At 44.1% G+C, this 25,312-nt stretch overlaps 1 protein-coding gene and 1 long non-coding RNA gene across 17 annotated transcripts in view; one reads left to right on the top strand and one right to left on the bottom strand.

The window, feature by feature from the left end:
• Nucleotides 1-23,542, bottom strand: part of LOC309851154 — a 33,486-nt gene extending 9,944 nt beyond the window's left edge. Inside the window, exons 1-3 of one of the 4 annotated variants that reach the window (XR_014304660.1) lie at nucleotides 22,868-23,542; nucleotides 21,943-22,133; nucleotides 11,402-12,404 (exon numbers count right to left, since the gene is read on the bottom strand). This is a non-coding gene — a long non-coding RNA (uncharacterized lncRNA). Of the gene's footprint in view, nucleotides 1-11,401; nucleotides 12,405-18,274; nucleotides 18,922-21,942; nucleotides 22,134-22,867 lie in introns of those variants that run through there. The other 3 variants (XR_014304661.1, XR_014304662.1, XR_014304659.1) reach the window with 3 other exon arrangements.
• Nucleotides 23,543-23,585: 43 nt separating this feature from the next.
• MSI2 (musashi RNA binding protein 2) overlaps nucleotides 23,586-25,312 on the top strand; it is a 386,889-nt gene continuing 385,162 nt past the window's right edge. For 12 of the 13 annotated variants that reach the window (XR_014304654.1, XR_014304655.1, XM_082706017.1 and 9 more), the window contains exons 1-3: nucleotides 23,593-23,890; nucleotides 24,184-24,224; nucleotides 24,555-24,636. Coding sequence is in view for 11 of the 13 variants with exons in the window: in XM_082706017.1 (XP_082562143.1) it covers nucleotides 23,829-23,890; nucleotides 24,184-24,224; nucleotides 24,555-24,636 (185 nt within the window). In the remaining 2 variants the exon portion in view is untranslated. Of the gene's footprint in view, nucleotides 23,891-24,183; nucleotides 24,225-24,554; nucleotides 24,637-25,312 lie in introns of all 13 variants that reach the window. The other variant, XM_082706012.1, reaches the window with a different exon arrangement.

Here is a 25,312-nt window from a genome sequence, read left to right as displayed (position 1 = left end):
TGTTTTCATGCATGGACTTTGTTTGTACCCAACTTGTAGACATGGTTATTGTATAGTCTCCATCTTACTGTTCCAGGATCTGAGGTTGTTCAGGCAGGTCGTTCCAGGTACCAGCTGCTTCTTACTCTTAGTTCTCAGTGCCTTGGTCCATGTGTATTTAGTATCTTCCTTTCTTTCTTTTCTCCTTTCCTCCCTCCTTCTCTTTCTCTTTCCTTCCTTCTGTCATTTAACTTTAACCTGATCATTTGCCTTGACATTTTATAGGTGGGACTACTTTGAGGTTTGGGATAAACGTGGCTTCCTCTATAGAGGACTCCCTTTATCTTCTGCCAGGTGCCAGAGGCATTTCTATATCCTGGGAAGACTCCAGTTACATTCTCCATTTGGGGTGTACAGGCCACCCAGATAGTGTGCATTTTTTGCTATAAACTGTCATGGACAGCCTGTAGTTTAAAAGTTTTGTGGTGAGGCACCTGGGTGGCTCAGTCAGTTAAGCAACTGCCCTTGGCTTAGGTCATGATCCTGGAGTCCAGGGATCGAGCCCTGCCTTGGGCTCTCTGCTCAGCGAGGAGTCTCTTCTCCTGCCCCTCCCCCCTCTTGTGCTCTTTCTCTCTCTCATTCTCTCTCTTTCAAATAAATAAATAAAGCCTTCTTTTTTTTAAAGTTTTGTCAGCATGGAGGTTCCTCAAAAAGTTGAAAATAGAGCTACCCTATGACCCAGCAATCACACTACTGGGTATTTACCCTAAAGATACAAATGTAGTGATCCGAAGGGGCACGTGCACCCAAATGTTTACAGCAGCAATGTCCACAATAGCCAAACTATGGAACGAGCCCAGGTGTCCATCAACAGATGAATGGATAAAGAAGATGTGGTATATATATAATAGAATACTATGCAGCCATCAAAAGAAATGATATCTTGCCATTTATGAGGATGTGGATAGAACTAGAGGGTATTACACTGAGCAAAATAAGTCAATCAAAGAAAGATAATTATCATATGATCTCCCTGATAAGAGGAATTCAAGTGGCAAAGCGGGGGGTTTGGGGAGTAGGGAAGGAAAAAATGAAATAAGATGGGATCGTGAGGGTGACAAACCATAAGAGACTCTCAATCTCACAAAACAAACTGAGGGTTGTCAGGGGGAGGGGAATATGGAGAGGGTGGTTGGGTGATGGACATTGGGGAAGGTATATGTTATGGTGAGTGCTGTGAAGTGTATGAATCTAACGATTCACAGACCTGTACCTCTGGGGCTAATAATACATTATATGTTAATAAAAAAAAATCCCTTCCCCAAAAAAGTTTTGTGATGATTCCTGGTATGTATGTGCATGCGCACACACACACTCATACACATCTATCCTTTCAATTGTAAGGTTTGAGGAAGGTTTTCCTTGCCTCCAGGAGGAAGTTGGAGGTGTTTCTGAATCCATGTTTTCACTACAGGAATAGCTTTTGGAGATATCCCATCTTTTTGCTGGAGGATCTCTTGTTAGACCCCATCTTGGGCATACTTGGGGCTTTGGCCCCTTTTTTTGTAAGTCTACGAGGCTCTGAATGTCAAAGTTCAAGTTCACCAGGTTCAGCAAATGTCCTTGGAGTGCTGTGCGCAGTTTACAACTCTGAGCTCCACATCATTCAATCCCTGGGCTGAGGATCCCTAACTTTTTTGTTCATTCATTGATGCCATTCAATTATTTTAAATCCATAATGTTTAGTTGTTTTTAGTAAGTATATTGATTTACTTATAGTAAAATGGAAATGGAAATTAGTTTCATGGCAAAAGAAAACACTCATGTTTTATTATTCAGTAGTCTTCATGTAAATAGTACAGATAGTATCTATTGAAAATCCATGGCATTTTTGTAGATTAATCATACTGTGTATTTGAAAAGTGCTTTTAACTTTTCAAATTGCTTTCACATGCATCTGTGGTTCTCAAGGGGGGGGGGTGCTGCCCTTCAAGGGAGTTTTGAAAATCCGAAGGAGTTGTTTTGGTTGTCATTATGAACTGGACCTTTAGTGGCCTTTAGTGGGGGAGTGGTGGGTGGTGAGCGTTGTCAGACTCCTACAATGCATAGGAGAGCCTGCCCGAAAGATAATTGTTCTGAGTCTCCTATGGCTTTTGAGTATCCCCCGGACCTGGAGACCCTGAATGTCTGGAGAGATTTCAAGATAGGAGGTGTGTTTTTTCTCATATTTTTTAATACCTTATCCCAGGTCATAACATACAGAATTATTTTACTAGTATACTTTTTAATAGAGCCTAGCTTATTTGGGAGAATATCTTTTATTTTCTCCACTTTGATAATTTTTAATCTGTCTTGGTATGTTTTTCTTGCTTCAATTCAGGTTCGATCTCTCTGTTTCCTATCCTGTACCTACAAATTCAGTTTGTTACCACTTCTCCTGAAATTAACTTCATTGTGATGGACACCTCTGCTACTTGTTTCATAAGTTCTATTTCCAAACTAATATGTTTGTTATGACCCATTGTTGTCATCTTACTCACTCACTGTGCCTCATAATGGCATCATGCCAGGGCATTTATAGATTGAACTAGAAATAGCCACAAATAACTTGCCAAGATACTCAATAACTCAATGTACCAGGAGACCAGCCATAGTGATACATCACCAAATGGGGGGCTGCATTGCAATAAAACTTTATTTACAAACACAGGTGGTAAGGGCCGCCTGGTTGGCTGAGTTGGTTAAGCATTCATGGGACACTTGATCTCAACTCAGGTCTTGGTCTCAGGGCTGTGAGTTCAGGCCCTGCACTGAACTCACAAAACAAAACCAAAAACCAAACAGGTGGGGGGACAAAGATATCCTGGGGCTATTGTTCCCCCACTCCTGCTCTATATCATGCCCTTCTAAGCACTCCAGATAGACCCACAGAGATAACCAGAAAAATCATTATAATTCTCCCCTTTGTACTTCTATGTATTTCCCAAATTCCCAAAACATGTATTGTTACTTTTATCCATTACTTTTATATGTGTGCATTGATGTATTTTCACAGGTCCCTTTATTTTCTGGAATGAGGCCTATTCCATAACTCATAGACATAGTCCAGACTAAACAGGCACAAAGACCGTATTATGAAGAGTCTCCTTCCCATGTCTGTTCCAAGCCACCTATGTCTCTTCCCCACAGGTGAGCAGTGTTACTCTGTTCTTTGTGTTCCCAGAGACATGTTACCACGTGCAGTCAGGTGTCCAAGAGACACCATTTACACTGAGCTCCTGGGATGCCACTGACATAGAATACAATGGAATTGTGTCCCTTGGAGTTGTGCCATGCAGTGGTGTGACCAAAGTTTATTGTGTATATGTGTGTGTAAATACATGCTTACACATACACATAGATATGTGCATGTGTATTTTTTCTACTCCCCCTTCTCAAAACCAAGGCTAGCATATTCTGTGCATACTGCTCTACCTTGCCTTTTATTTCCATTTAATAGACCTTGATACTTATTCTGTATCAGTTTGTAAATGTCCTCAATTCTTTTGGATGGTGGTGATGCTGACAAGGAGAGTGGCGATGGTGGTCCCTTACTGAGTTTTGTGTGTGTGCTGGGCATCATTGCCAGTACTCCGCCTCTATGACTCCTGCAGCATTCACAACAAACCCATGACACAGGCATAGGGAGCTTGGGACCCAAAGTCATAGATGATACATATTCACCTTTGGAGGTTAAAAATGATTCTCCCCTGATTCCTTCTAGTCCTGGTGTGGGGCTGTGTTTCACACTTACATTTCTTTTCCATTTGGAGTTCTTCCTGGTATAAGTATGAGATCAGGAGCCAACTCCATTTCCCCTGATGGCTCTTCCCAGCACAGTTTCCCTGCTGTTTCCAGATGCTACCTTTCCCACACATGAAAGTCTTGAATGATATGAGCCTATTTCTGGACTTTCTATCTGTTCCATTGTCTGTGTAGTCAAGTGCTGGCGCCACACTGTTTTAATTCTTGAGGTTTTATAATTTGTGTTACTATCTTGTAGGGTTTTATCTCCCTATTACTTTCCTCTCTCAGAGCTATCCTGGATATTCTTGACTTACTTATTTTTCCACATTAATTTTTTTACTGTGGTAAAATAGACATGATATAAAGTGTTCCATTTAACCATTTTTTAAAAAGGTTTTATTTATTTATTTGCAAGACAGAGAGAGATATCACAAGTAGGCAGAGAGGCAGGCAGAGAGAGAGGGGAAGCAGGCTCCCCGCTGAGCAGAGGGCCCAATGCCGGGCTCGATCCCAGGACTCTGAGATCATGACCCAAGCCAAAGGCAGAGGCTTAACCCACTGAGCCACCCAGGGGCCCCTCGTTTAACCATTTTAAGTGTACAACTTAGTGATGTTAAGTATACTCACATTATTGTGCTGTCATCATCACTATTTCCAGAACTTACTTTTAATCCATTTCTAGAACTTTTTAGTCATCCCACACTGAAACTCTGTACCCATTTAACAATGACTCCTGTTCCCCCCTCCCCTTAGACCCTGGAAGCCCCCATTCTACTTTGTGTCCCATGAATCTGACTATTCTAAGTACCTCTCATCAGTGGACTCATACCGTATTTCTCCTTTTGTGTCTGCCTTATTCCACTTTGCAGGATGTCCTCCAGGTTCCCCGACACTCTAGCCTGTATCACTTCTTCATGGCTTTTGATAGATGCATAATATTCCATTGTACGTATGTGCCCCGTTTTGTGTATGCACATATCTGTTGCTGGACACGGGGTCGTTTCCACCCTTGGGCTGTTGTGAATAGTGCTGCTAAGAGCTTGGGTGTGCTCTGCATTGATTTCAGAATCAGTTTGTTCAGCCGCACTGTTCTTTTGCTTTTATGATTACTTGCTACCCCAAATCCCCCCATACCTACACCTTCCAACGGTTACTTATACTTCATTCAATCACAACATGCCCCAAATGTGTTTCTGGATTCCTCTTCCATCACTGCAGGGTGGACGGCTTGTGCTTCTGCCCGGCATGCCCCCTTTCTTCTTCCTCTCCAGAAAGCTGTGAGACTGCTTTTCACTCTTCTCTGCTCTCTGGTTCTGGCTTCTTGGAACAGTTCTGAGAGACTTTTTTTTTTTAATATTTTTTTATTTTTTAAAAGATTTTATTTATTTATTTGACAGACAGAGATCACAAGTAGGCAGAGAGAGAGGAGGAAGCAGGCTCCCCACCTAGCAGAGAGCCCAATGTGGGGCTTGATCCCAGGACCCTGATATCATGACCTGAGCTGAAGACAGAGGCTTTAACCCATTGAGCCACCCAGGTGCCCCGGTTCTGAGGAACTTTGCTGGAACTTTTGGTAATAAATTGCTCTTCTTGCACTTCTTGCAGACCCTACCCTCCTCCAGCCTAATAATGGAGCTCCTGGGCATTCTCGCCCTGGCCTCCCTGCCTCTGGAAAGCTCTCCTGGCTAGCCACATCAGTGCTGGCCCCTCCTGAGAGCCTTTTTGCTTCTCCCTTGTCTGTAACTGCGGGGCTGCTGGTCTCCTTCCCTTGCCACTCACCCCCTCACTCTTGTTGAAGAGCCACTCTGCTTGGGCACTGTCCCTGCCTCTCACCCCCTCCACCACCCACTGCAGGTGGCACAGTGCTTTTGCATAGTAGCTGCTGATTTGAATTGTGTTAAATCAAGATCATCTTCCTCTGCACGCTTGGGTTCAAGTAAAGCACCCAAAGCCCTCCCACTGCAGGCATAGGACCTCAGGGAATTGCTCCTGACATCATAGCCTACTTCCCCTTAAGGTCCAGCTCTCCAGGTCTTGATTCTGGGGTTCTGGGGTCCTGCGTCCCTGTGCCTGAGCCACCTTCCCAGGCCAGCTCTGTGATGAATTCTGAAAAGCAGGAGGCAGATGGGCTACAACTATGATCCAGTTCATGCCTGGGTCATTGTGTGATGGGCTCTCTGCCCTTCAGGCCACAGCTATCATCCTGAAAAGTTCTCTGCAACCTGATTTTTTTGTGAACGTGTGTATGTCTGTGTGTTTCATTACATTTCATGTGCATCTTAATTTCTTCTTTCTCTTTATTTCTGAACATTAAAATTTCACTTGTTCAACAACGGTTTACTGGGTACTTCTTTTGTGCTGGGCACATGCAGTGAACAAGACAGACAAGATTTCTACTCTCATGGATTGTACATCCTCGTGGATGGGGGGAGGGGACCAGCAATTAACAAGGAATCAGAAATTAGTGCAGTAATTTTAGAGAGTGAGAAGGACAAAGAAGAGAAACAAGGATAATGTGCTAGAAAAGGATTTGGGGAATGCTGGAGAACATTTTGGATTTGGGTGTTTCTTCTTCTTCCCTTTTGAGATCCAGCTTCCATGCTGTTAGGAAGCCCATGCTGCCACATGGAAAGACAGAAATAGAGGCTAATTGAGGCCCTCAGCTGGGCTCCCAGCAGGAAATAAATACGGCAATGAACTAGAAAGCAATGGATGGGGAGGTGACTTTAGCGAGGCTGAGCAGAAAAGGCATTTGTGAGGAGGTGGTATTTGAACTAAGATTTGGAAAGTAATAGGGACGGGTCCATTCAGTGAGTGGAGAAAGAACATTCCAAGTAGGATGAATAGCATGTGTGAGGGCCTCAGGAGTGAAAGTCATTCATTTTGTTTGAGAACTGGTAGGGGGTGATGGCATGACATAGATTGGAAAACCAGGCCAGAATCAGATCACATAGGACCTTTTAGGCTACACCAAAGGGCTTGGTTGCAGTGGGAAGCCACTGGAAGGATCGGATTTGTATCCTATAGGGACCTCTCTGGCTATTCCAAGGGAAATTCCAGAGGGTAAGTTAGAGGTAGAACTCATCTATAAGGTGGTTCCCTTTGCAAATATTTAACCTATGAAAGAAGCCAACATAGAAAAAGATACATTGGATGGGATACAGATGGGGAAACTCAAGTCTAGAGAAGTCAAATGATGGGTGCAATTAAAGAGAACAGATCCAGGAGTTCTCGTGGGACTCATGATGTGGATCAAGGAGACTGGGGGATACACAGCAAAGGGCACCATTTACTTTAATTCCCCCAATTTTGCTTCAGTTACCAGTTTGGTAAGAAGAGAATTTCAACCATCTGCAAATAATCCAAAGGCCTTACTAACCTGCCCTCCCACCCACCACCACCCCACCCCCCAAAGAGAAAAAAGAAGCCAACCCCAGAGCTTGTATGCCTGTATTCTCCACAATCATTTCTCTGTATTACAGCTCTTGTCATCTTGCATTATACATGAATAACTAATCAACCAAACACAAACCCACTGATGAAAAAACACATGTTGGATCTAGAATGTGAGCAGGGTAAAGAGTAAAATTAATCTCACTGGTAAATAACAAAATGGGAGCCAACATGAGGGATGTTAAGACAAGAATTGTGTTTCCAAACACTTCTATGAAAGGAAACTTCAAAGGGACATGGGGGAAGTGGAAGACTAGGATCAGGTTCATCATATTGGAATGTACTGCCACCATCTTTTCTTCTTCTGGCTTTCATAAGCATAAGGAATATCATGGGCCAAACAACTGGCCATTTAAGCCATTGTCTACCTTACCCAGCTGGACAATTTATGTAATAATCTTCTACTCTTCTGTAATGATTGTGTAGGTGTTAGTTTTAACTCACTAGTCATTACTGAAGTGGGTTCCAACAAAGTCTTATGCTTTTCCAACTTCCGCAGTGCATAGCACCATGAGAAGTGTGCAGTAGGTGTCCAATAAATGCATCCTTCCACAAATATTCTAAATGAAGTCCATCTCTGCCTCTAGCATTTTTTCAATAAGGTGTTTCTTGACCAGTAAGGATGAACTCCTAACCTCCACATCCAGAGAGTGGTCTAGAAATATTTCAGCTTTTCTCCTCTTCCTCCTGGATTTTTTGGTGGCACCTGACAGTGTGGAGACCTTTCAGCAGTCTTCTGTGACTCTGAAATTTCCTGGTTCTAATCTTTCCTCACTCGTGGACTCTGCTCTCTGACCTCCAACAATTCTTCTCCTTTGCACTTGCAAGTACATATGCCCTAAGACTCTCTTTTTGTCTCTTGTCATTCTTTCCTGATAAGAAATTAATTATATCTCATTTCAAATCAATGCATGTGTCTATTATCATCTGTCATGTTATATGCAAGACGCCTGCTTACGGACCTGTGGCTCTAACATAGACTAGACTCCAGGTGCCCTCATGCCCCGCCCCAAGCCGGGAGCAAGGAGATGCTCAGTATACAAGCCCAACTGAGCAGACCTGCCTGGTCAGGGGAAGAGTAGTACCCCCACTCTACAGAAAGGGCACCCCATCAGGCTCAGGGAGGCTAAGTGAATACTGAAAGCACGATTCTGGGTCCTAGCTGCTGAGATTCTGTCTTCAATGCAATACGCATTCCGATTTTGCCAATTGTAAAAGGACTGTCAAGATAATCTTGATGCTGTCTAAATACTGGCATCCAGTCCTTTTCATGCTCTTCTGAACAGGCTTGAATTTGCCAGTGCCGCTCTTAAAATATAGCCCGCAGGACTGAGCATAAAACTGCATGTGGCCTGACCTGCCAGCACGCGCTGGGATTACGGCCTCCCTCCTTCCACACTCCACCGTTCTATTAATAGAGCCTAAGATTGCATTAGGGTTCTCAACAGCCTCCTTGCGCTGTGGGTTCACATCAAGCTTGTGATCAGCTAACCCCCCGGGTCTTCCTCACGAATGCCTTCTGTCAAGCCAGACCTCCCCATCAGCCACTTGGGCAATTGATTTTTTGAATGTTCATGATTATCTGTGATCCAGACTAGAAGATACAAAGCCGGGGCTCGCCCTCCTTTCTTGTGTAGCATCTGCCGAGTGGGTGATGGGGTCTTGGGGCCTGCTCGGAACCCAGAGGCGTGGCCATCCACTGCTGGGGGCCCTCCAGCATCATCGGATCCACAGAAGCAAGAGGATGGTGGCAAAATTAATTTTCTGGTTCGCTTCAAATTAGACTTATGTTCATTCCTTCTCCTCCTGGGTGATGATCCTTTCTTCATCTTGTTCTAATTCTGGGTGTTTATATGCAGAGCCTCGTGTTCCTCCCACCCATGGGCACAGCAGCCACACTTTTGTTTCTTATGCCCTCTCTCCAAGCGGTATTATTTTTAGCACGAGTATCTTACTCAGCAATTTGCTGTAAAGTCTGTCCTCTATTGTCCTCACTCCTGATCTTTTCTCTGATTCCTTTCTTCCTTCTGTCTCTGTGTGTCCACACCACGTGCAGCTAAATAGATGTAATTTCCGCCAATTTGAACCCCCTTCGGCGGTTACAGTGCTTTCTCCCTTCCCCACCTTTCCCTTCATTTGTTTGCAGCCACTTGGACGTGGTAACTGTAGAAGCTGCAGTGGCGGGTCTCGGTTTCAACTTGAGGAAACCTCAGGATCTGCGGGGCTTGGGTCTCGCAATTTGAAGGCAGGCCCCAGCCCCACCCCCCAGCTCTGGAATCTGGGGCCTGGAGGCCAGAGGCAGCTTCTCTCTCTCCACCGCCAGCAGAGGGAACTGAAACGCATGGGCGCAACTGGCGTTCCCCGCATCCACCAGAAGAGGGCGTCATACCCACGGTCCTCCAAAGCTGGAAGTGATCACACAAGAAATAGATCCTGGAGGGGTCGGCCTCCACAAGACCCAAAGATGTGATGGGATGACACTGCAGCCATGCTTCCTACTGATGTTTTGGCCACCTCTAATACTGGATGAATGGTAAAAAGCAAAGCATTTTGAAGACGTGGACCCAACATTGGTCCAAACTAATGGGTGATTTTGTGCATTGAGCTAGGAGCTGGTTGCTGGCACCCTGGCAAGCTGATGGGCTCTGGGGCTAGACGGTGAAAGCCTAGGGGAATGTTTGGAGGTCCCAGACATAACTGCGGTGTGTGTGAGGGGGCCTGGGTGGAGGGACCCCTGCACGTTTCCAGCTGTGGCACCGAGGTTTCTGTTTGACAAGGCAGAGCGCGGTGGGGATGAGGCAAGTGCTCTAACGGATGCAGAGGCCTAAGGGAAGGTGACTGCGGCACCGAGTCAACTATTTCCAGGTGGAGTTGAAAGGCACAGCCATTTTCTCCTGCAGGCCCCGGCACCTTTCATCAAGACCAAATTGGTAACTGATTAAAAAAAAGAAAAAAAAGAAGAAGAAATGGAAGATTAAGCCCGAGAGGCCAGAGGAGAAAATGGTTTCCAGGTGGAAGGGACCACCGCTCTATTAACACCAAGGAGCCCGCTGTTTTCCCACCCTCCCGGGCAGCGCTGGGCACCCGCCAGGTCTAGAGGCAAAGGGCTCCCTAACTGCCAAGCTGCGGAGACGCTTAATAAAATATTTACCTACACGTATAAGAATAATGATGACTGAATGACAAACGGCTGTGAACCAGCTTTCAGCTGCAGGGGAGAACTGCTGTGGGATATTACCCGTGAAAACGGGAACTTTCTCTTTGATTCCAGAGGCTTCTCTCCTTTGCCTGCCACGCCTACACTCAGGTGAGGAAGCCAAGGTTGGGGAGGGGCTCAGCAGCCTGGCACAGGGTATCCCCTACAGGGAGCTGCCACCCGGAGGGGCTGGAGCCTGCCTCGTACCCAACCTCAAGCTACTGTCCATCTCTTACAACTCCTGACGAATAGAGATGTCCAGAGCCCCTGTCCGCCACTGTGCCTAGAAGGAGCCTCGCTGCGGTCACCCCATAAATGATGTGGACATTTATTAGGAGTCTGACTTTTTCTCACTCAGCTAAACTTGTAAGCAGCATCTGACCCGTTGGATGTGATCATTTTGAGTTGGGAACGAGGAACGTGGAAGGCAGAGGGGACAAAAAGGAGCAAAAGTGTTCAGCCACCACACTAGATTTCTAGCTGTGTCCTATGGGAACATGGAAAGGCAAAAAAGAAAAATTTTGGCTAAATATGTGTTCCCTACCCCTCCTTCCATTAGGGAGCTTTTTTGTTGTTGTCGTTTTTTTTTTTTTTTTTTTTTTTTTTTTTTGCATTTCCTTCCCTAATCTGGGAAAGAAAGAACAAAGCAAAGCAAATTTTCTCCATCGTTTAAATAGACTTTTAGGTCTCTAAGTATACCGGACAATGTTGGGAGTAAATTCCACAGAAAGATATTTATATGTTAGATAAGTAAAGAGTGTTTGAAAAATAGTTTCACTTTCAGCCTCATTCCCTCTGCCTTTGTTCTTGTTCTTCCCAGATATTTTACACCTCCAGTTACGATTGTTAGATACCATCCCGGCTTTCCTGTTTTACACCACTCTGGAATAAGGACCAGCCAATGAAGGGTGTGTATGCACATGCATATTTTCCGTTCCTTGGAAGAAAACAAACTAGCTTTGAATTTAAGAGCATGCTCAGAAGTTGTAATTCTTAAGGAAAGAAGCTATTTATTTATCGAAGGGAAATACAAAGGGCCCATTACTTTCAGACACGAAATTTATACTTAGTGAAATTTTCATGAATAAAAACTCATTTCACTAAATAGTTTCTGGTAAAAATACGGTTTGCTTTTTTGGTGCAAAGTCTGCCACGTCTATTCTTAAAGGGAGGCTTGTAAGAGACTATGAGAGATGAAGCGAACACACTCTTTAATCAGAGGCGCACTTGGCTTGGCAGTGAAATGCAATCCTAAAAGTAAACAAAGTACATTGTGTGAAAAAGAGCAAGTTTAGATTAATCTTGCTTTTCCAATTTGAAAACATGCTCACGGTTGTTAGCAACTGAGTCAAGACGTTTAAATCATATATATACTTTTATATCTTGACAGTGACCTTTTATAAGTGTGCAGTGGGGATAAGATGATGAGCAAAGCGATGCTCCAGAAAGAGCATTTTAGGTAATTGAACATGAAATGTGTTGCAATCTGATAACATTAATAATCCTCAATCGCTACTTTATATCTAATATGCAGTTCATTTGGCCCGAGTCTAACTAAAACGCTCTATAAATGTTAGCATGTGAATCCTGGCGCAAGCCTATAAAGTGAGCAGTTCTATTTCAGTGCGTTGTGAAGTATCTTTGTATTCGTTATCTATTCTGGACAACAAATCATCCCAATTTAGTAGCTTCAGACAACAAGTCTTGACTATCTCACACAGTATCTGAGGGTCAAGAATTGGGAATGGCGTAGTTGGGAGGTTCTGGCTTAAGGTTTCTCACAAAGTTGCAGTCAAGGCAAAGGCCAAGGTAGCAGTCATCTGAAGGTCTGACCGGGGCTGGCAGATCTGCGTTTAATGTGCCTAGCTCACAGTCCTGGCAAGATTGTGTTGCTGGTAGCAAACCTCAGTTCTTCTCCACGTGGGCCTCTCCACTGGGCTACTTGATCATCTTCATGATATGGCAGCTGGCTTCCCCCAGAACAAGTGATCTAAGAGAGAGCAAGGCAGAAGCCAGGATGCCTTGTGTGACCTAGCCATGGAATTCACCCCCCATCATTTCCCTCATATGCTGTTCATTAGAAAGCAGTCACTAAGTACAGCAGACACTCAGAGGGAGGAGAACCAGGCTCCATTTCTTAGAGGAGTATTAAAGAAGTTGCGGTCATATTTTAAAACCACCACGACCCCCTATTTACAGATGGGGCAGTTGAGATGGGTGGTGGCTTATCGGCTCAAGGTCACCAAGCTATTAGTATGATCCTATGTGCCAGGTGGCAGGCTGTTTTATTTTCCCCCTGCCGTGCCATCTACATACAAAGCAAAGCAGAAAACTTCACATTCCTAGCATCAGTGCACACAAAATCAAAATCTCTCTCTTTAAAATGGCCAAGATCATCTAAAAGCAGTAGTGGACTTTAGGTTTAGAAATGGATGAAATGGACATTAGACTGGGAAGTAGGAGTCAGGTATCCTCTGAATCAGGTCTGTGACTTTTGAAGAAAACACTTCTTTCGAGGTTGGTTTCCTCCTTTGTAAAACAACATGGGTTAGCTAAATGGTTTCCAAACTTGGTTTCCCATCTCAGTCTTTGGGGGAATGAAAGACTCACTGGCCTTGTAACTTCCAGGAATCTTTTTTTTACCTTTCTTTTGGGAGAGAGAGAGAGAGAGAGAGAGAGAGAGAGAGAGAGCGCGCGCATGTGCACATGTGCGCCTCTGGGTGGGGGGAGGGACAGAGAAAAAATCTTAAGCAGGCTCCACACCCAGCACAGAGCCCAAAGCCGCGCTCAATCTCATGACCCTGAGATCATGATATGAGCCCAGATCAAGAGCTGGATGTTTACCTGATTGTGCCACCCAGGTCCCCAGTAATCTCTGGGAATCTTTATAATTAAAAGGCCCCTGGGAGTCAGATGGACAGTTCGGTGTATGCGTACACCGAACGCTAGCTCTTGCTGAGCTAGATTACTTCTCATGCTTCCAGCTCAAACATTATTTGAACGCTTCCCTTGGACTGCATGTGCCCAGGAAAATCAATGGTGCTCAAGCCTGCAATCATCAGGGAAATGTCAGAAAAATATGATGCCTGGGGCCCCACCCTAGGCAAAAGACATCAGACATTCTGGGGTAGAGCTCAGGGATCATGAATGGCTTGCTTGTTTTCATCAGTATGTTTTAAATAATTGTGTTTAGCCTCGGTTGCATATTAGAATCACTTGGGAAGTTTTAAGAAAGACCCCTGCCCAGGTGGTCTCTGAACCAAATAAATCAGAATCTTGTGGGCGGAGCCAAGCATCCATATTTTTTAAAAGTTTCCCAGGTGATTAGAATGGATTGCTATGTTGACCTACGTTTGCCTCATTTGAGATAATTCCAAGGCCACCTCACCCATAAAAGATTATTCACAAGTTCAACTATACTTCAATTTAAAATAACAATTAAAAAAAGATTATTTAGAGAAGAAATTATTCAGAAATCTTAGGTGCCGCAGTACATGAAGAAAAAATGCCTTTGCAATGGAAGACGTTAAACATTTGAAATGGAAATGAGTTCCATTTCTGGCAATATGGCGGATGAAATGATGTCAATCATCCTCCCACTATAGCCCATCTCTAATCACTGGTCAAAATGCAATAACCCCTCACTGAAGTGAGCTCATGAGACAGTAAGGACGGGGCCCCTGGTGCCAGAAGCAAGAGGGAAATGGCAGTTAGGATGGGTGAGCTAGTAAGTGGAGATGGAGCAGGTCTTGGGCAAATCCACATGGCAAGGAGACTGTGGCTTGGGCCCATTCAAAGTGAGAAGGTGGTACCTGGGATTGAGATCCCCACATTAAGCTGGAACCCTCAAAAGGATGAGTCATTTTAGAAATAATTCACTGGGGGAAAAAATCGCCCTAGGGGCGCAGGGAGATAAGAAAATGTCACTGTCTTGGCATGACTTGAAAGTGGAGAAATTACAGCCATAGCAATTTGGGGCTGGAATTTACTCTACCTGTATGATCTAGGAATCAGGAACCCTAAAACTGAAAAGTGAAGATAAAGATACAGAACCTACTTGAAACCACAGAATGTACATGTATGTCATCTACCATAACCAAGATGTAGGAAACACAAGTATTCCAAGAACCTCAGGGAACAGAACTACTGGACAGACTTATAAAGTACATAAGTTTAAAATTATGAAAGACATAAAAGAGCATTTGGACCATGAGAAAATAACAGTATTTTAAAAAGGTAGATTGGCAAGAGAACTAAATGGAACCTTTGGAGATGAGATATATGGTCCCTGAAATGAAAAGCTCAGTGGGTGAGTCGCGCAGCGGATTAGCCATCACTGAAGAAAACAACTGAGGAAATTGTCCAGGAAGCATCGTAGAGAGGCGAAGTGAAGGAAAGTCTGAGAGAAAGGTTTACCTTTATAGGTACCAGAAGGAGAACATAGAATGTAGGGCACACAGGATTTATACAGACAAAGACCGTTGGCAAATTTGATAAGAAAACATGAATCCTGGGATTCTGGACGTACACGGAATCTTGAACTGGGTAAATAAAAAGAAATTCACATCTCAACACAGCATGTTAAGACCATGGGGAGCCAAAGACAAAGAGAAACATCTTAAAATCAGAAAGAAAAAACAGATTACCTACAAGGAAATGAAAGCAAATGTCTCAACAATAGAGGGACAACAAGATGTGTCTTGAGGGTAAAATAATTTTCTGTCTAGATTATCTCCCCAGAGAAATCATCATTCGAGGATGAGCGGGCAGTCAAACCATTTTATATTAATGGAGAAAGCAGGTCACTCACATCACCTCCCTGAAAGGAATACTAAAGAGTAATGTTTCAAGGAAAAGAGGAATGATATACCAGAAACAAAGGTGAGGAAATTGGTAAACATGGACAAATCTATACAAGAATGGGATAAAATGAAAGGGACAACAGTGATTAAATTCAGGGGTATTAAAAGCAGGTGGGGTCTAAAAAAAATAACAAGCAACAGTAACATGTATGAGGAAGGATATAGTTGGAGGGGGATCATTCTTAGCATATAGTTGTAGTGGGGTTGGACCAAGTGCATATGTTAAAATTTCTAAAGTAAAAAAAAAGTTTCTAAAATAACCACTATAAGAATAGAAGGGGAACTTACAATTTCTTTATTTTTTTTTTTTAAAAAGATTTTATTTATTTATTTGAAAGAGAGAATGACGGGGGCAGGGGGTGGTACAGAGCGTGAGAAGGGGGACGGTCCGAGGGAGAAGCAGACTCCCTGCTGAGCAGGGAGCCTGAGGCAGGACTGAAACCTGGAACGCCAGGATCCTGACCTGAGTCGAAGGCAGTCACTTAACCAACGGAGCCACCCAGGCGCCCCAGAACTTACAATTTCTAAATTAAGAGGAAAGGGGGACAAGGAATTCTTGATCAATTCAATAGAAAAGAAGAAAGGAAGTAAACAAAAACCTGAGAGAAACCAAATAAGCAAAAGGAGCAAAGTGAGACTGAAGGCACAAATTCCAAAACATCGGTCATCAGTAGATCAACAGGTTCTCTCACATGTTGCTAGTGGGAGCACACACTGAAACAGCACTTTGGGGTGCCTGGGTGGCTCAGTGGGTTGGGGCCGCTGCCTTCGGCTCAGGTCATGATCTCAGGGTCCTGGGATCGAGTCCCGCATCGGGCTCTCTGTTCAGCAGGGGCCTGCTTCCTTCCCTTCCCCTCTCTCTGCCTGCTGTGATCTCTTTGTCAAATAAATAAATAAAATCTTAAAAAAAAAAAAAAAAAAGAAACAGCACTTTGGAAAACTGGTTAGCATTATCTTGTATACTTTTACATTACATACCTTATGACCCAGTCATCACTCCAAAGAAAAATTCTTGCCCACATGCACCAGAGGACAAGAATGTTCACTACAGCACTGCTCATAACAGCAAAAATAATGGAAACAACCCAAAGTCCCGTGACAGAAGAATGGACAAAATAAACCGTGATAGCGGCACACAACAGAGTATTACACAATCAGAAATAAGAATGAACTACAACCAGGCGCAACTGGGTGGCTCAGTTGGTCAAGCATCTGCCTTCAGCTCAAGTCATGATCTCAGAGTCCTGGGACCGAGCCCCATATCAGGCTCCCTGCTCAGTGGGGAATCTGCTTCTCCCTCTCCTTCTGTGTGTGTGCATTTGCTCTCTCTCTCTAATAAAATAAATCTTAAAAAAAAAAAGAATGAACTATAGCCAGATGTAATATTCTAGCTGAATCTTAACAATATGATGTTGGGTAAGAAAATATAAAACTCAGGGGCACCTGGGTGGCTCAGTGGGTTAAAGCCTCTGCCTTCGGCTCAGGTCATGATCCCAGGGTCCTGGGATCGAGCCCCGCATCAGGCTCTCCACTCCTCTGGGAGCTTGCTTTCTCCTCTCTCTGCCTGCCTCTCTGCCTACTTGTGATCTCTGTCTCTCAAATGAATAAATAAAATCTTAAAAAAAAAAAGAAAATATAAAACTCAGAAATGTTTCATAAGAGCTTAAAACAAATGTGTGATAAAAATTTGGTAAAAATTTTTAAAAAGCGAAAACAATAATAAATACAAGATTGAGATTAGTGGTTACTTCAGATAGAAGAGAAGGTAGGAGAGAAGCCTACAGGTAGTTGTAAGTTGTTATTGTTCTCTAATTGAATAACAGATTTACATGTTAATAATATTAAAAAAAATAAAATAAGGCCATGAATATACCCAGTGATAACAGTGTGTTATGTTAATCCCAGAGACTGTGGATAATATCTTTTTGTACCCCTAAGTTTCATTAAAAACATCACATTATATGTAAATGGACAAAACTTACTAGTCAAATAAATAACTGAATGAGATCTAGCTATATGCTGTCTATAAGAGACGCACCTAAAACTTAAAGACATAGAAAGGTTGAAAGTAAAGGATGGAAAAAAACATGCCAGGCAAATGCTATGCTCATTAGAAGTTGGAGTAGTTATATTTTTCCAGGCAAAGCAGACTTTAAACCCAAAGCCCTAGTGTTAAAGATCATTTGTGTATATTTGATCCTTGAACTATGCAGGGGTTAGGGATGATGACCCCTAAGCAGCTGAAAATCTGCACATGACTTTTAGCTCCCCCAAAACTTAACTACCAATAGCCTATTGTGACTGGAAGACATAAACAGTCAATTAATATATATTTTGTGTATGTGTTATTTGCCATATTCTCACAATAAATAACAATTATATATTTTATATATGTATTATATATGGTATTTTTACAATAGATAGCATTAAGTTGATTAACACATACTTTGTATATGTATTCTATACTGTATTCTCACAATAAAGTAAGCTAGAGAAAAGAAAATGTTATTACGGAAAGAAAAAGAAGAGAAAATATACAGTAATTTCACAGTACTATACCATCTTTATTGAAAAAAGCCTGTATATAATCAGACCTGCACAGTTCAAAACTGTTGGTTAAGGGTCAACTGTACATATTAAAGAAACAGTTCACTGGGAAAACAGTATATCTAAGCTTACATGTGCCTAATAACATAGCTTCAAAATATATAAAGCAAAAAGTAAGACAAATAAAATGTAAAAAATAGAAAAACTGCACAGCCATAGTAGGAGATGTGAACAGACCTTTTTAACATGCCTTAATACATACTTTTAAAATGCAGAAAAAATGAAATTTGAGGAGATTTTTGGGGCGCCTGGGTGACTCAGTGGGTTAAAGCCTCTGCCTTCGGCTTGGGTAGTGATCCCAGGGTCCTGGGATCAAGCCCCACATTGGGCTCTCTGATCGGCGGGGAACTTGCTTCCTCCTCTCTCTCTACCTACTTGTGATCTTTGTCTATCTGTCTTTTTCTGTCAAATAAATAAAATCTTAAAAAAACAATTGAGATTTTTTTAGAGAAATTGGCAAATTCAATCATAAAAGGAGATTTTGACATACTATGATAAAACGTGATAGCTGAAACAGATAAAATATTAGTAAGGCTATAGAAAATCTGGAAAACATAATTAAAAAACCTGATATAATAGGTCTATATAGTATGCTACACTTAACAATTAAGGGATACCCATTCTGTTTCTTTTTTTCTTTTAAGTAAGCTCTCTGCCTGACATGGGGCTTGAACTCTTGACCCCAAGATCAAGAGTTGCATGCTCCACCAACTGAGCCAGCCATATGGAATATTCTTTTCAAGGCCATATGGAATATTTATAAAAATTGACCATTTGGCAAAGCAAGTCTCAACAAATAACAAGAATCTGTTTTATACAGACTACCTTCTCTGACCCTAATTCAATTACGTTAGCTATAAATAACTAAAAATCAAAACAAAAAAAAACTTGTGTTTAGAAATATGAAGATACACAGGTATTGAGCCAAAGAAGAAAACATATTTGAATTCTATTCTTTGCCTGGTATGATGATAAAAATTTTCTATATCTTGTGGAGTATCATTTGAGTGGTACTCAGAGTGAAATCCAGAGTCTTCTCTGTAACAATCAGAAAACAGAAGACTGAAAATTAATTACTTAAGCCACCAATTAAAAAATGTTTAAAGTGGTGATGCAACATGGAGGCTTAAGTGGGTAGGAGAAGAATAAATGAAACAAGATGGGATTGGGAGGGAGACAAACCATAAGTGACTCTTAATCTCACAAAACAAACTGAGGGTTGCTGGGGGGAGGGGGTTTGGGAGAAGGGGGTGGGATTATGGACATTGGGGAGGGTATGTGCTTTGGTGAGTGCTGTGAAGTGTGTAAACCTGGTGATTCACAGACCTGTACCCCTGGGGATAAAAATATATGTTTATAAAAAATAAAAAATTAAAGAAAAAAAAAAAAAAGAAAAAAAAATGTTTAAAGAGCAAGAGAATAAACACAAAGAAAGCAGAAAAAAATAACACCAGATATGTATTATATTCTTACAGGTGCTATATATTATTTGTATAGTATATATGCTTTTATTCTCTTATACAAGAATATAATATATATAATAATACATAAAGACAAAAATTAATAAAACTAAAAAATAATGTTAGACAAACTAAAAGCTGATTCTTTGAAAACACTAGCAGAAAGAAGAAATATTAGTTAAATAGAGGGAGATCTCTGGCACCACTCATCCAGAAAAAGAGAAGACATATATACAATAATACTAAGAATGAAAAAACGGACATGATGGATAGATGCAGCAGAGATTAAAATATATTAAGAGGAAATTATCAACAGTACTTTATTAATACATTTGGAAACCTAGTTGGCATGAATTATTTCTTTGAGAAATATAATGTGTAAGAACTGACTCAAGAAGAATATAAAAACTAAAGAGGGGGCGCCTGGGTGGCTCAGTGGGTTAAAGCCTCTGCTTTTGGCTGGGGTCATGGTCCTGGGGTCCTGGGATTGAGCCCTGCATCCTGCTTCCCTTCCTCTCTCTCTGCCTGCCTCTCTGCCTACTGTGCTATCAACTAAATAAATAAAATCTTAAAAACAAAAACAAAAACAAAAACAAACCTAAAGAGATCCACAGCCACTAAAGAAATGGAATCAGTATTTAAAAACCAACCTAGGAAGTGTTTATCCCATACCCAGACATTTTACTGGAAAGTTCAACCAAACATTCAAGGAACACACAATTCCAGTTTTAAACACACTGTTCCAGAAAATGAAAAAAGAAGAAACATACTAGTTCATTTTATGAGGCCACTATAGCCAGACAAAGGCAATACAAAAAGGGAAAACTGCAGCCAATTTGACTTATGGACACAGATATAATAAATCCTACAATTAAATTAGATGTTGACATTCATTCATTCATTCATTCACCCTTTCATTTGTTCAACAGCTATTTATTGATTGTCAACCATGCACTAACAGGCACTGTGCTAATATGTGGAAGGTATAGAGCAATGGTTTGATGGAGGTAAGGTAACGGCGCCTTCCACGGGGGATTTGACCTGGTCAGAGAACGCTTTCCAGGTACACTAATGGAGTAAGAAATGGTTTGGGAAGAATGCTTAGAAGGTTATTGCAAGGGCTCAAGTGGGAAATGTGGGATGCAACAGGAGCAGCAGCAAAGACGAACTTGAGAGACACTTAGGAAGTGAAACCCACACACTTTCATGAGGGATTGCATATGGGAAGACATCAACCTGGAGTAGGGCCAACCTTGTCTCTAGGATGGCTGGGATTCTGCTGACCCATATAGTGAAACTTGAAAGTTTTAGGTTCAAGGGAAAAACAAATGCATGCGTGCTTGGACATGCATGTTGAGTTTGGGGTACCTCCAGGAAGGTGAAGTGGAAGACAGTGAATAGGAAATTAACCAGAGCCTGGAGCTCTGTGGAGAGCTCAGGCCGGAGATTTTAACTTGAGTAGCATCGGCAAGTAGGTAGTATTTAAATCCTGGGTGCAGAGGAGCTCATCCAGGGAGGGTGTGTAGCTGGGGAAGAGAATGAACACTGGTATTTAAAGGAAAGGCAGAGGAGGAGTCAGGGTAAAGAGACAGAACGAATGGCTGGAGAGGGAGGAGGAAAACCAAAAGAATGTGGCCATCAAGGATGCCAAGGGAAGAGTGAGTTACGTGCAGGGAGTGTCTACCACTGTCATGGACAGTAAAGAGGGTAGAGGACTGACATCGCATGCTGCTGGAATTCTCCTGACCCAGGGGCTGCATTAAGCAAAGGTGCTGGAGAAAAAATGCATAATAAATAATTAGTTATTTCAAAGAACGTAGTGCAAAAGGGCAGCAAGACAGAATTTTTTGGGACAATGGAACTCTTCTGCATCTGGGATGGGTTATCGTGGAGACAGCTCAATCCTATGCATTTGTCAAAAACTCACAGAATTATAGCCCAGGAAGAGTAAGTATTACACCACATAAATGAATAATCAATAAGTAAAAACAATGTAGTCATGGAAATAGAAGATCAAGCTCTCTCTCCACCAGTGACTCTATAATTGCAGTGCTAGCCCCTCTCAGGGTTTTAATTCAGTTCAGTGTCAGCCTGTGTAGGTCGACAACAGGAACAAGGACACCCCACTCTTGTCTTGTGAAGGACAAAATAAATATGCATGTAACAGAGCCAAAGGGCATCAGAGTGATGGCCGGAGCCCCTCTAAGGAGCTGACTGACTGGTGGGGGTGGGGTGCACCCTAGTGATCTTGGCTCCTCTGGGACCCTGATGAAAAAATGAGAGGGTTGGATCAGGAAAGGCCTTTCTACCTCTGAGGGTCTGAGGTTCTAGCGTAAAAATCCCAAACAAAATCCAATTAGCTCTGTTGTCTGCATTTTGTTATTGAGAACAGTCATAATAAACAATCACCAAAACAAGCAGCTCTTCAACACAGGAGACCCCGGATGATTTGGGAAGCAGCTTGGAGTGAGGGAAAAATGCTTGGGTTTGTGGTCTGAAGCTCTAAAGTGCCTTCCAAAAAGTCATAGTAAGTGATGATTGATAATAAGCACAACCTGCAGAGGTTTGCAATAAAAAATAGACTTTTATATTTACTTACTTCAATCTCTCCTTTCACTCCATCAATCCTGTCAGTGAGGAATTATCCCAAATTTAGGAGGCAGGGAGATTAAGAATCTGGTCATTCAAGGCTTTGGCTAGTGTTGGGATTTTCCAAATATTCCACTTTGCCACGACCCACAGTGGATTTGGTATAGTTTGGTGTTGAGTGTATTCCATTGTGTCCTAATCCTATGAAAATTAATGGAAAAGTGTTAATTGGGCATCAATTCATACTTAACATTAATCTGAGTATTTGATGAACCACAACTTTGTGTTGCCCCTCATGCCATATTAACTCAATTTATTGTAATAATTTAAAACAATATGGATAATTGTATCCTTATTGTTTTCAATACCCCATAAATTGAATCCAGTCTGAATCTGGCCAGCGTGGAAACTGCTGGAGAAGTGTGCGATGACTTTGGGAAGCTACCAGCATTGTCTTTTGGGGTTTTCAGGGCGGGAAAAGATGAATCCAGTACTTATTAAGCACCTACTGTATGCCAGGACCTGTGCAGCACCACACTCCTACCAAGGTGGTAGAGGATGAAAGTGTCTGAAGCCTTCTGCTACCCTCAGCCACCTCCCCAGATGGGGGTCCTAGGCTACTTCAACCTCATGCATTTTACTATCTCAGCATAGAAATAATAAACATACACAACGAACCGGTTGGAGAGGGGTTTCCTGAAAACAACCACCCTTCCCAGCCATCCCAGAGATGCTTCAAAACTATTCCTCACTATATACAAAAATTTACTTTGAACCCCAATCATTTGACCTTGACCCCTATAAACCTATTTTATTATATTTTTAAAACTCTGTACGATTAACGCGGAAACCCTTTCTTCGGCACTTTCTCACCCCTGGAATCGCGTCAGTTTCTCAAAGTTCCAAAATAACCTTTCCCCGGCACGGATTCGTACCTCTGCCGGGGAAGGGCGGGGAGCGGCGCAAGACGTGCCGGTGTGGAGCGAGAGAGCCAGAGAGAACTTCCAGCGCCAAAGGAAAATAAAACTTGTGGCTGCTGTTTGTGCCGGAGGGTCTCCGCAATCCTGAAGCTCCCCGATCCTGGGGGCGTCTCGGGGCCCGCCGAGGAGCGCCAGGGTTTGGGTTTGATCCCGACGTCCTTGACCTAAATTTCTGCGCGGCGGCTGGAAAAAAAGGGCGCAGAGCTGGGCGGGCGGCTAGTGCCATCCCCGGATCCCGGCGGCCGGGGCCGGCGAACTTGAATGGAGAGGCCGAACTAGAGGGGGTGGGGGGCGTCTTCTCCCCTGCCCGAGCGAGGAGCGGCGGCGAGCTCCCCGCGCCTCCCCCTCCCCCGATCCACCCGCCCCCCGTAGCCCATGTGATCCAGGGAAGTCGGGGTGCGCTCCCCCTCTGCCCGCGCCTGGCCCGCCTAGAGGCGGGGCCCCCTCCGGCCGCGGGGTTCGCGCACCGCCCCCGTGGGTCCCGCCGCGGGGGGCCCGAGTGTGTGCGCGCGCGGGCAGGCGGGGGCCGCACCGGGGTGCGTGACGTCACCGGCATTGGTTACACGACGTTCTAGAACTCCGCCCCACGTGCGCTGGGAAGGAGGGGGAGGAGGAGGAGGAGATGGGGGTGGGGAGGAGGAGGGGGAGAGGTGGGGATGGGCCGGGAGGGGGGGCGGGGACCGGGGGGGGGGGGGTGTGCGAGCAGCGGGGCTGAGCTAAGCCGAGCCCACGTGTGACGGCTCTCGCCGCTGCCCCGGCTCCGCCGCTCGCAGAGAGATTCGGAGGAGCCCGGGCGGGGGGGAGGAGGAGGGGGAGGAGGGAGCGGGAGATCTCGGGGCTCGGAGCCGGCCGCCGCTCCGCTCCGATCGCTGTGGGGCTCGGTTTTTTGGGGGTGGGGGGGCGGGGGGGCTCAGATATGGAGGCAAATGGGAGCCAAGGCACCTCGGGCAGCGCCAACGACTCTCAGCACGACCCCGGGTAAGTTTCCAGCCGCTGCCCACCGCGCCGCCTCGGGCTCGCTCGCCTTGCAGCGGCGGGGACGGCGGTGCGCGGAGCCGGGCATCTCCCGCGCCCCCCCGCCCCTCCCGCGCGCCCCCCCCGTGGAAGTTACACACCTTTGGATTGCATTTCGCCGTCACCTTCTCCCCCACCCCACCTCCCGGCTCTCGCTCGCTCGCTCCCCCCCGCTTTCCTTTTAGCTTTTGTAAGTTACACGTCAAAATGGCCGATCTGACATCGGTGCTCACTTCTGTTATGTTTTCTCCCTCTAGTAAAATGTTTATCGGTGGACTGAGCTGGCAGACCTCACCAGGTAAGGGAGGGAGGGGGGGACGTCTGGGTCCCCCCCTTCTTGGCTTCTTTATTGCTCTTTGTTATCCCGGTGTAGGAGCCCCCCCCCCCGCCATTGGCTCCCCACTTCTCCTGTGCAAGGTTATTTTTTTAAATAGCAAATCCTTTCCGAGCCCTCTACGCGACCTCTGTTGCCGAATTTCCCCCGCGTGTGCAAAAAATGCAAAAACAAAACAGAATAACAACAGAAAACTACTTTTGGTTTTTGTCCTTGATCAAAATTTGCATTGCTTTTTTTTTTTTCCACACCTTCTCTCCTTCCCCCCCCATCTCTCTCTTTCTCTCTCTACAGATAGCCTTAGAGACTATTTTAGCAAATTTGGAGAAATTAGAGAATGTATGGTCATGAGAGATCCCACTACGAAACGCTCCAGGTAAACCATTCCCTTCTGGATTTTGTCTTTATTTTAGAACAAAGTTTAAGTGTTATTTTTGGAGGTGTCTTCGGAAGTAGCTAAGCGGATTTAGAATGGGGCTCAGGCATCTGGCTGGTTTCGAACGTCTCTCTATTCCACCCCCCACCCCCGCCCCCATAACCCGAAAGGTTATTGTTAATTGGGGCTGAACTCTGGATACAGAGATGCCCATCTCTCTGCTTTAAGTCCTTTTCCCGTTGCTTCTTTTCCTCCGGTTTAAAATGACATTCAGCTTCATTCACTTTCTGCATAGTTTTTTTTTTTTTTCTTTTAATGTATGCTTTTCCCACACTCCCAGCTCCCTAAACTCTTCAGCCCCTTTTAGAAAGCTGGATGAATCTCTTCTGAGCGCCGGGTTTTCTTCGGAATAAAACAAAGCGTTAAGAAAGGGAAGGGGAGGAGGAGAGGAGACTGAGGTGGCGAAAGAGTGGAGACACCAGCATTTTCCAAGTTACCTCCACCGCCCTGCCCCCGTTCCACTTCCCCCGTTAACCTTGATGGGTTTTCTTGAGAGGTGGGAGGGGGCTTGGGGGGAGGGCTGTGGGCAGCCAGGGTGCGAGGGGGCAACTTTGGCTCTCCATTCTGCAGGAGGGCTCACTCCTTGTTGCTTTCAATGGTGTCACATTTTCTTGTT

Source organism: Mustela nivalis, assembly GCF_964662115.1.
Source record: "Mustela nivalis genome assembly, chromosome: 17".
In the NCBI taxonomy this organism is placed as follows: Eukaryota; Metazoa; Chordata; class Mammalia; order Carnivora; family Mustelidae; genus Mustela; species Mustela nivalis.
Note: the sequence above shows the minus strand (reverse complement) of the source record. Positions and strands in the feature narration are given on the sequence as shown.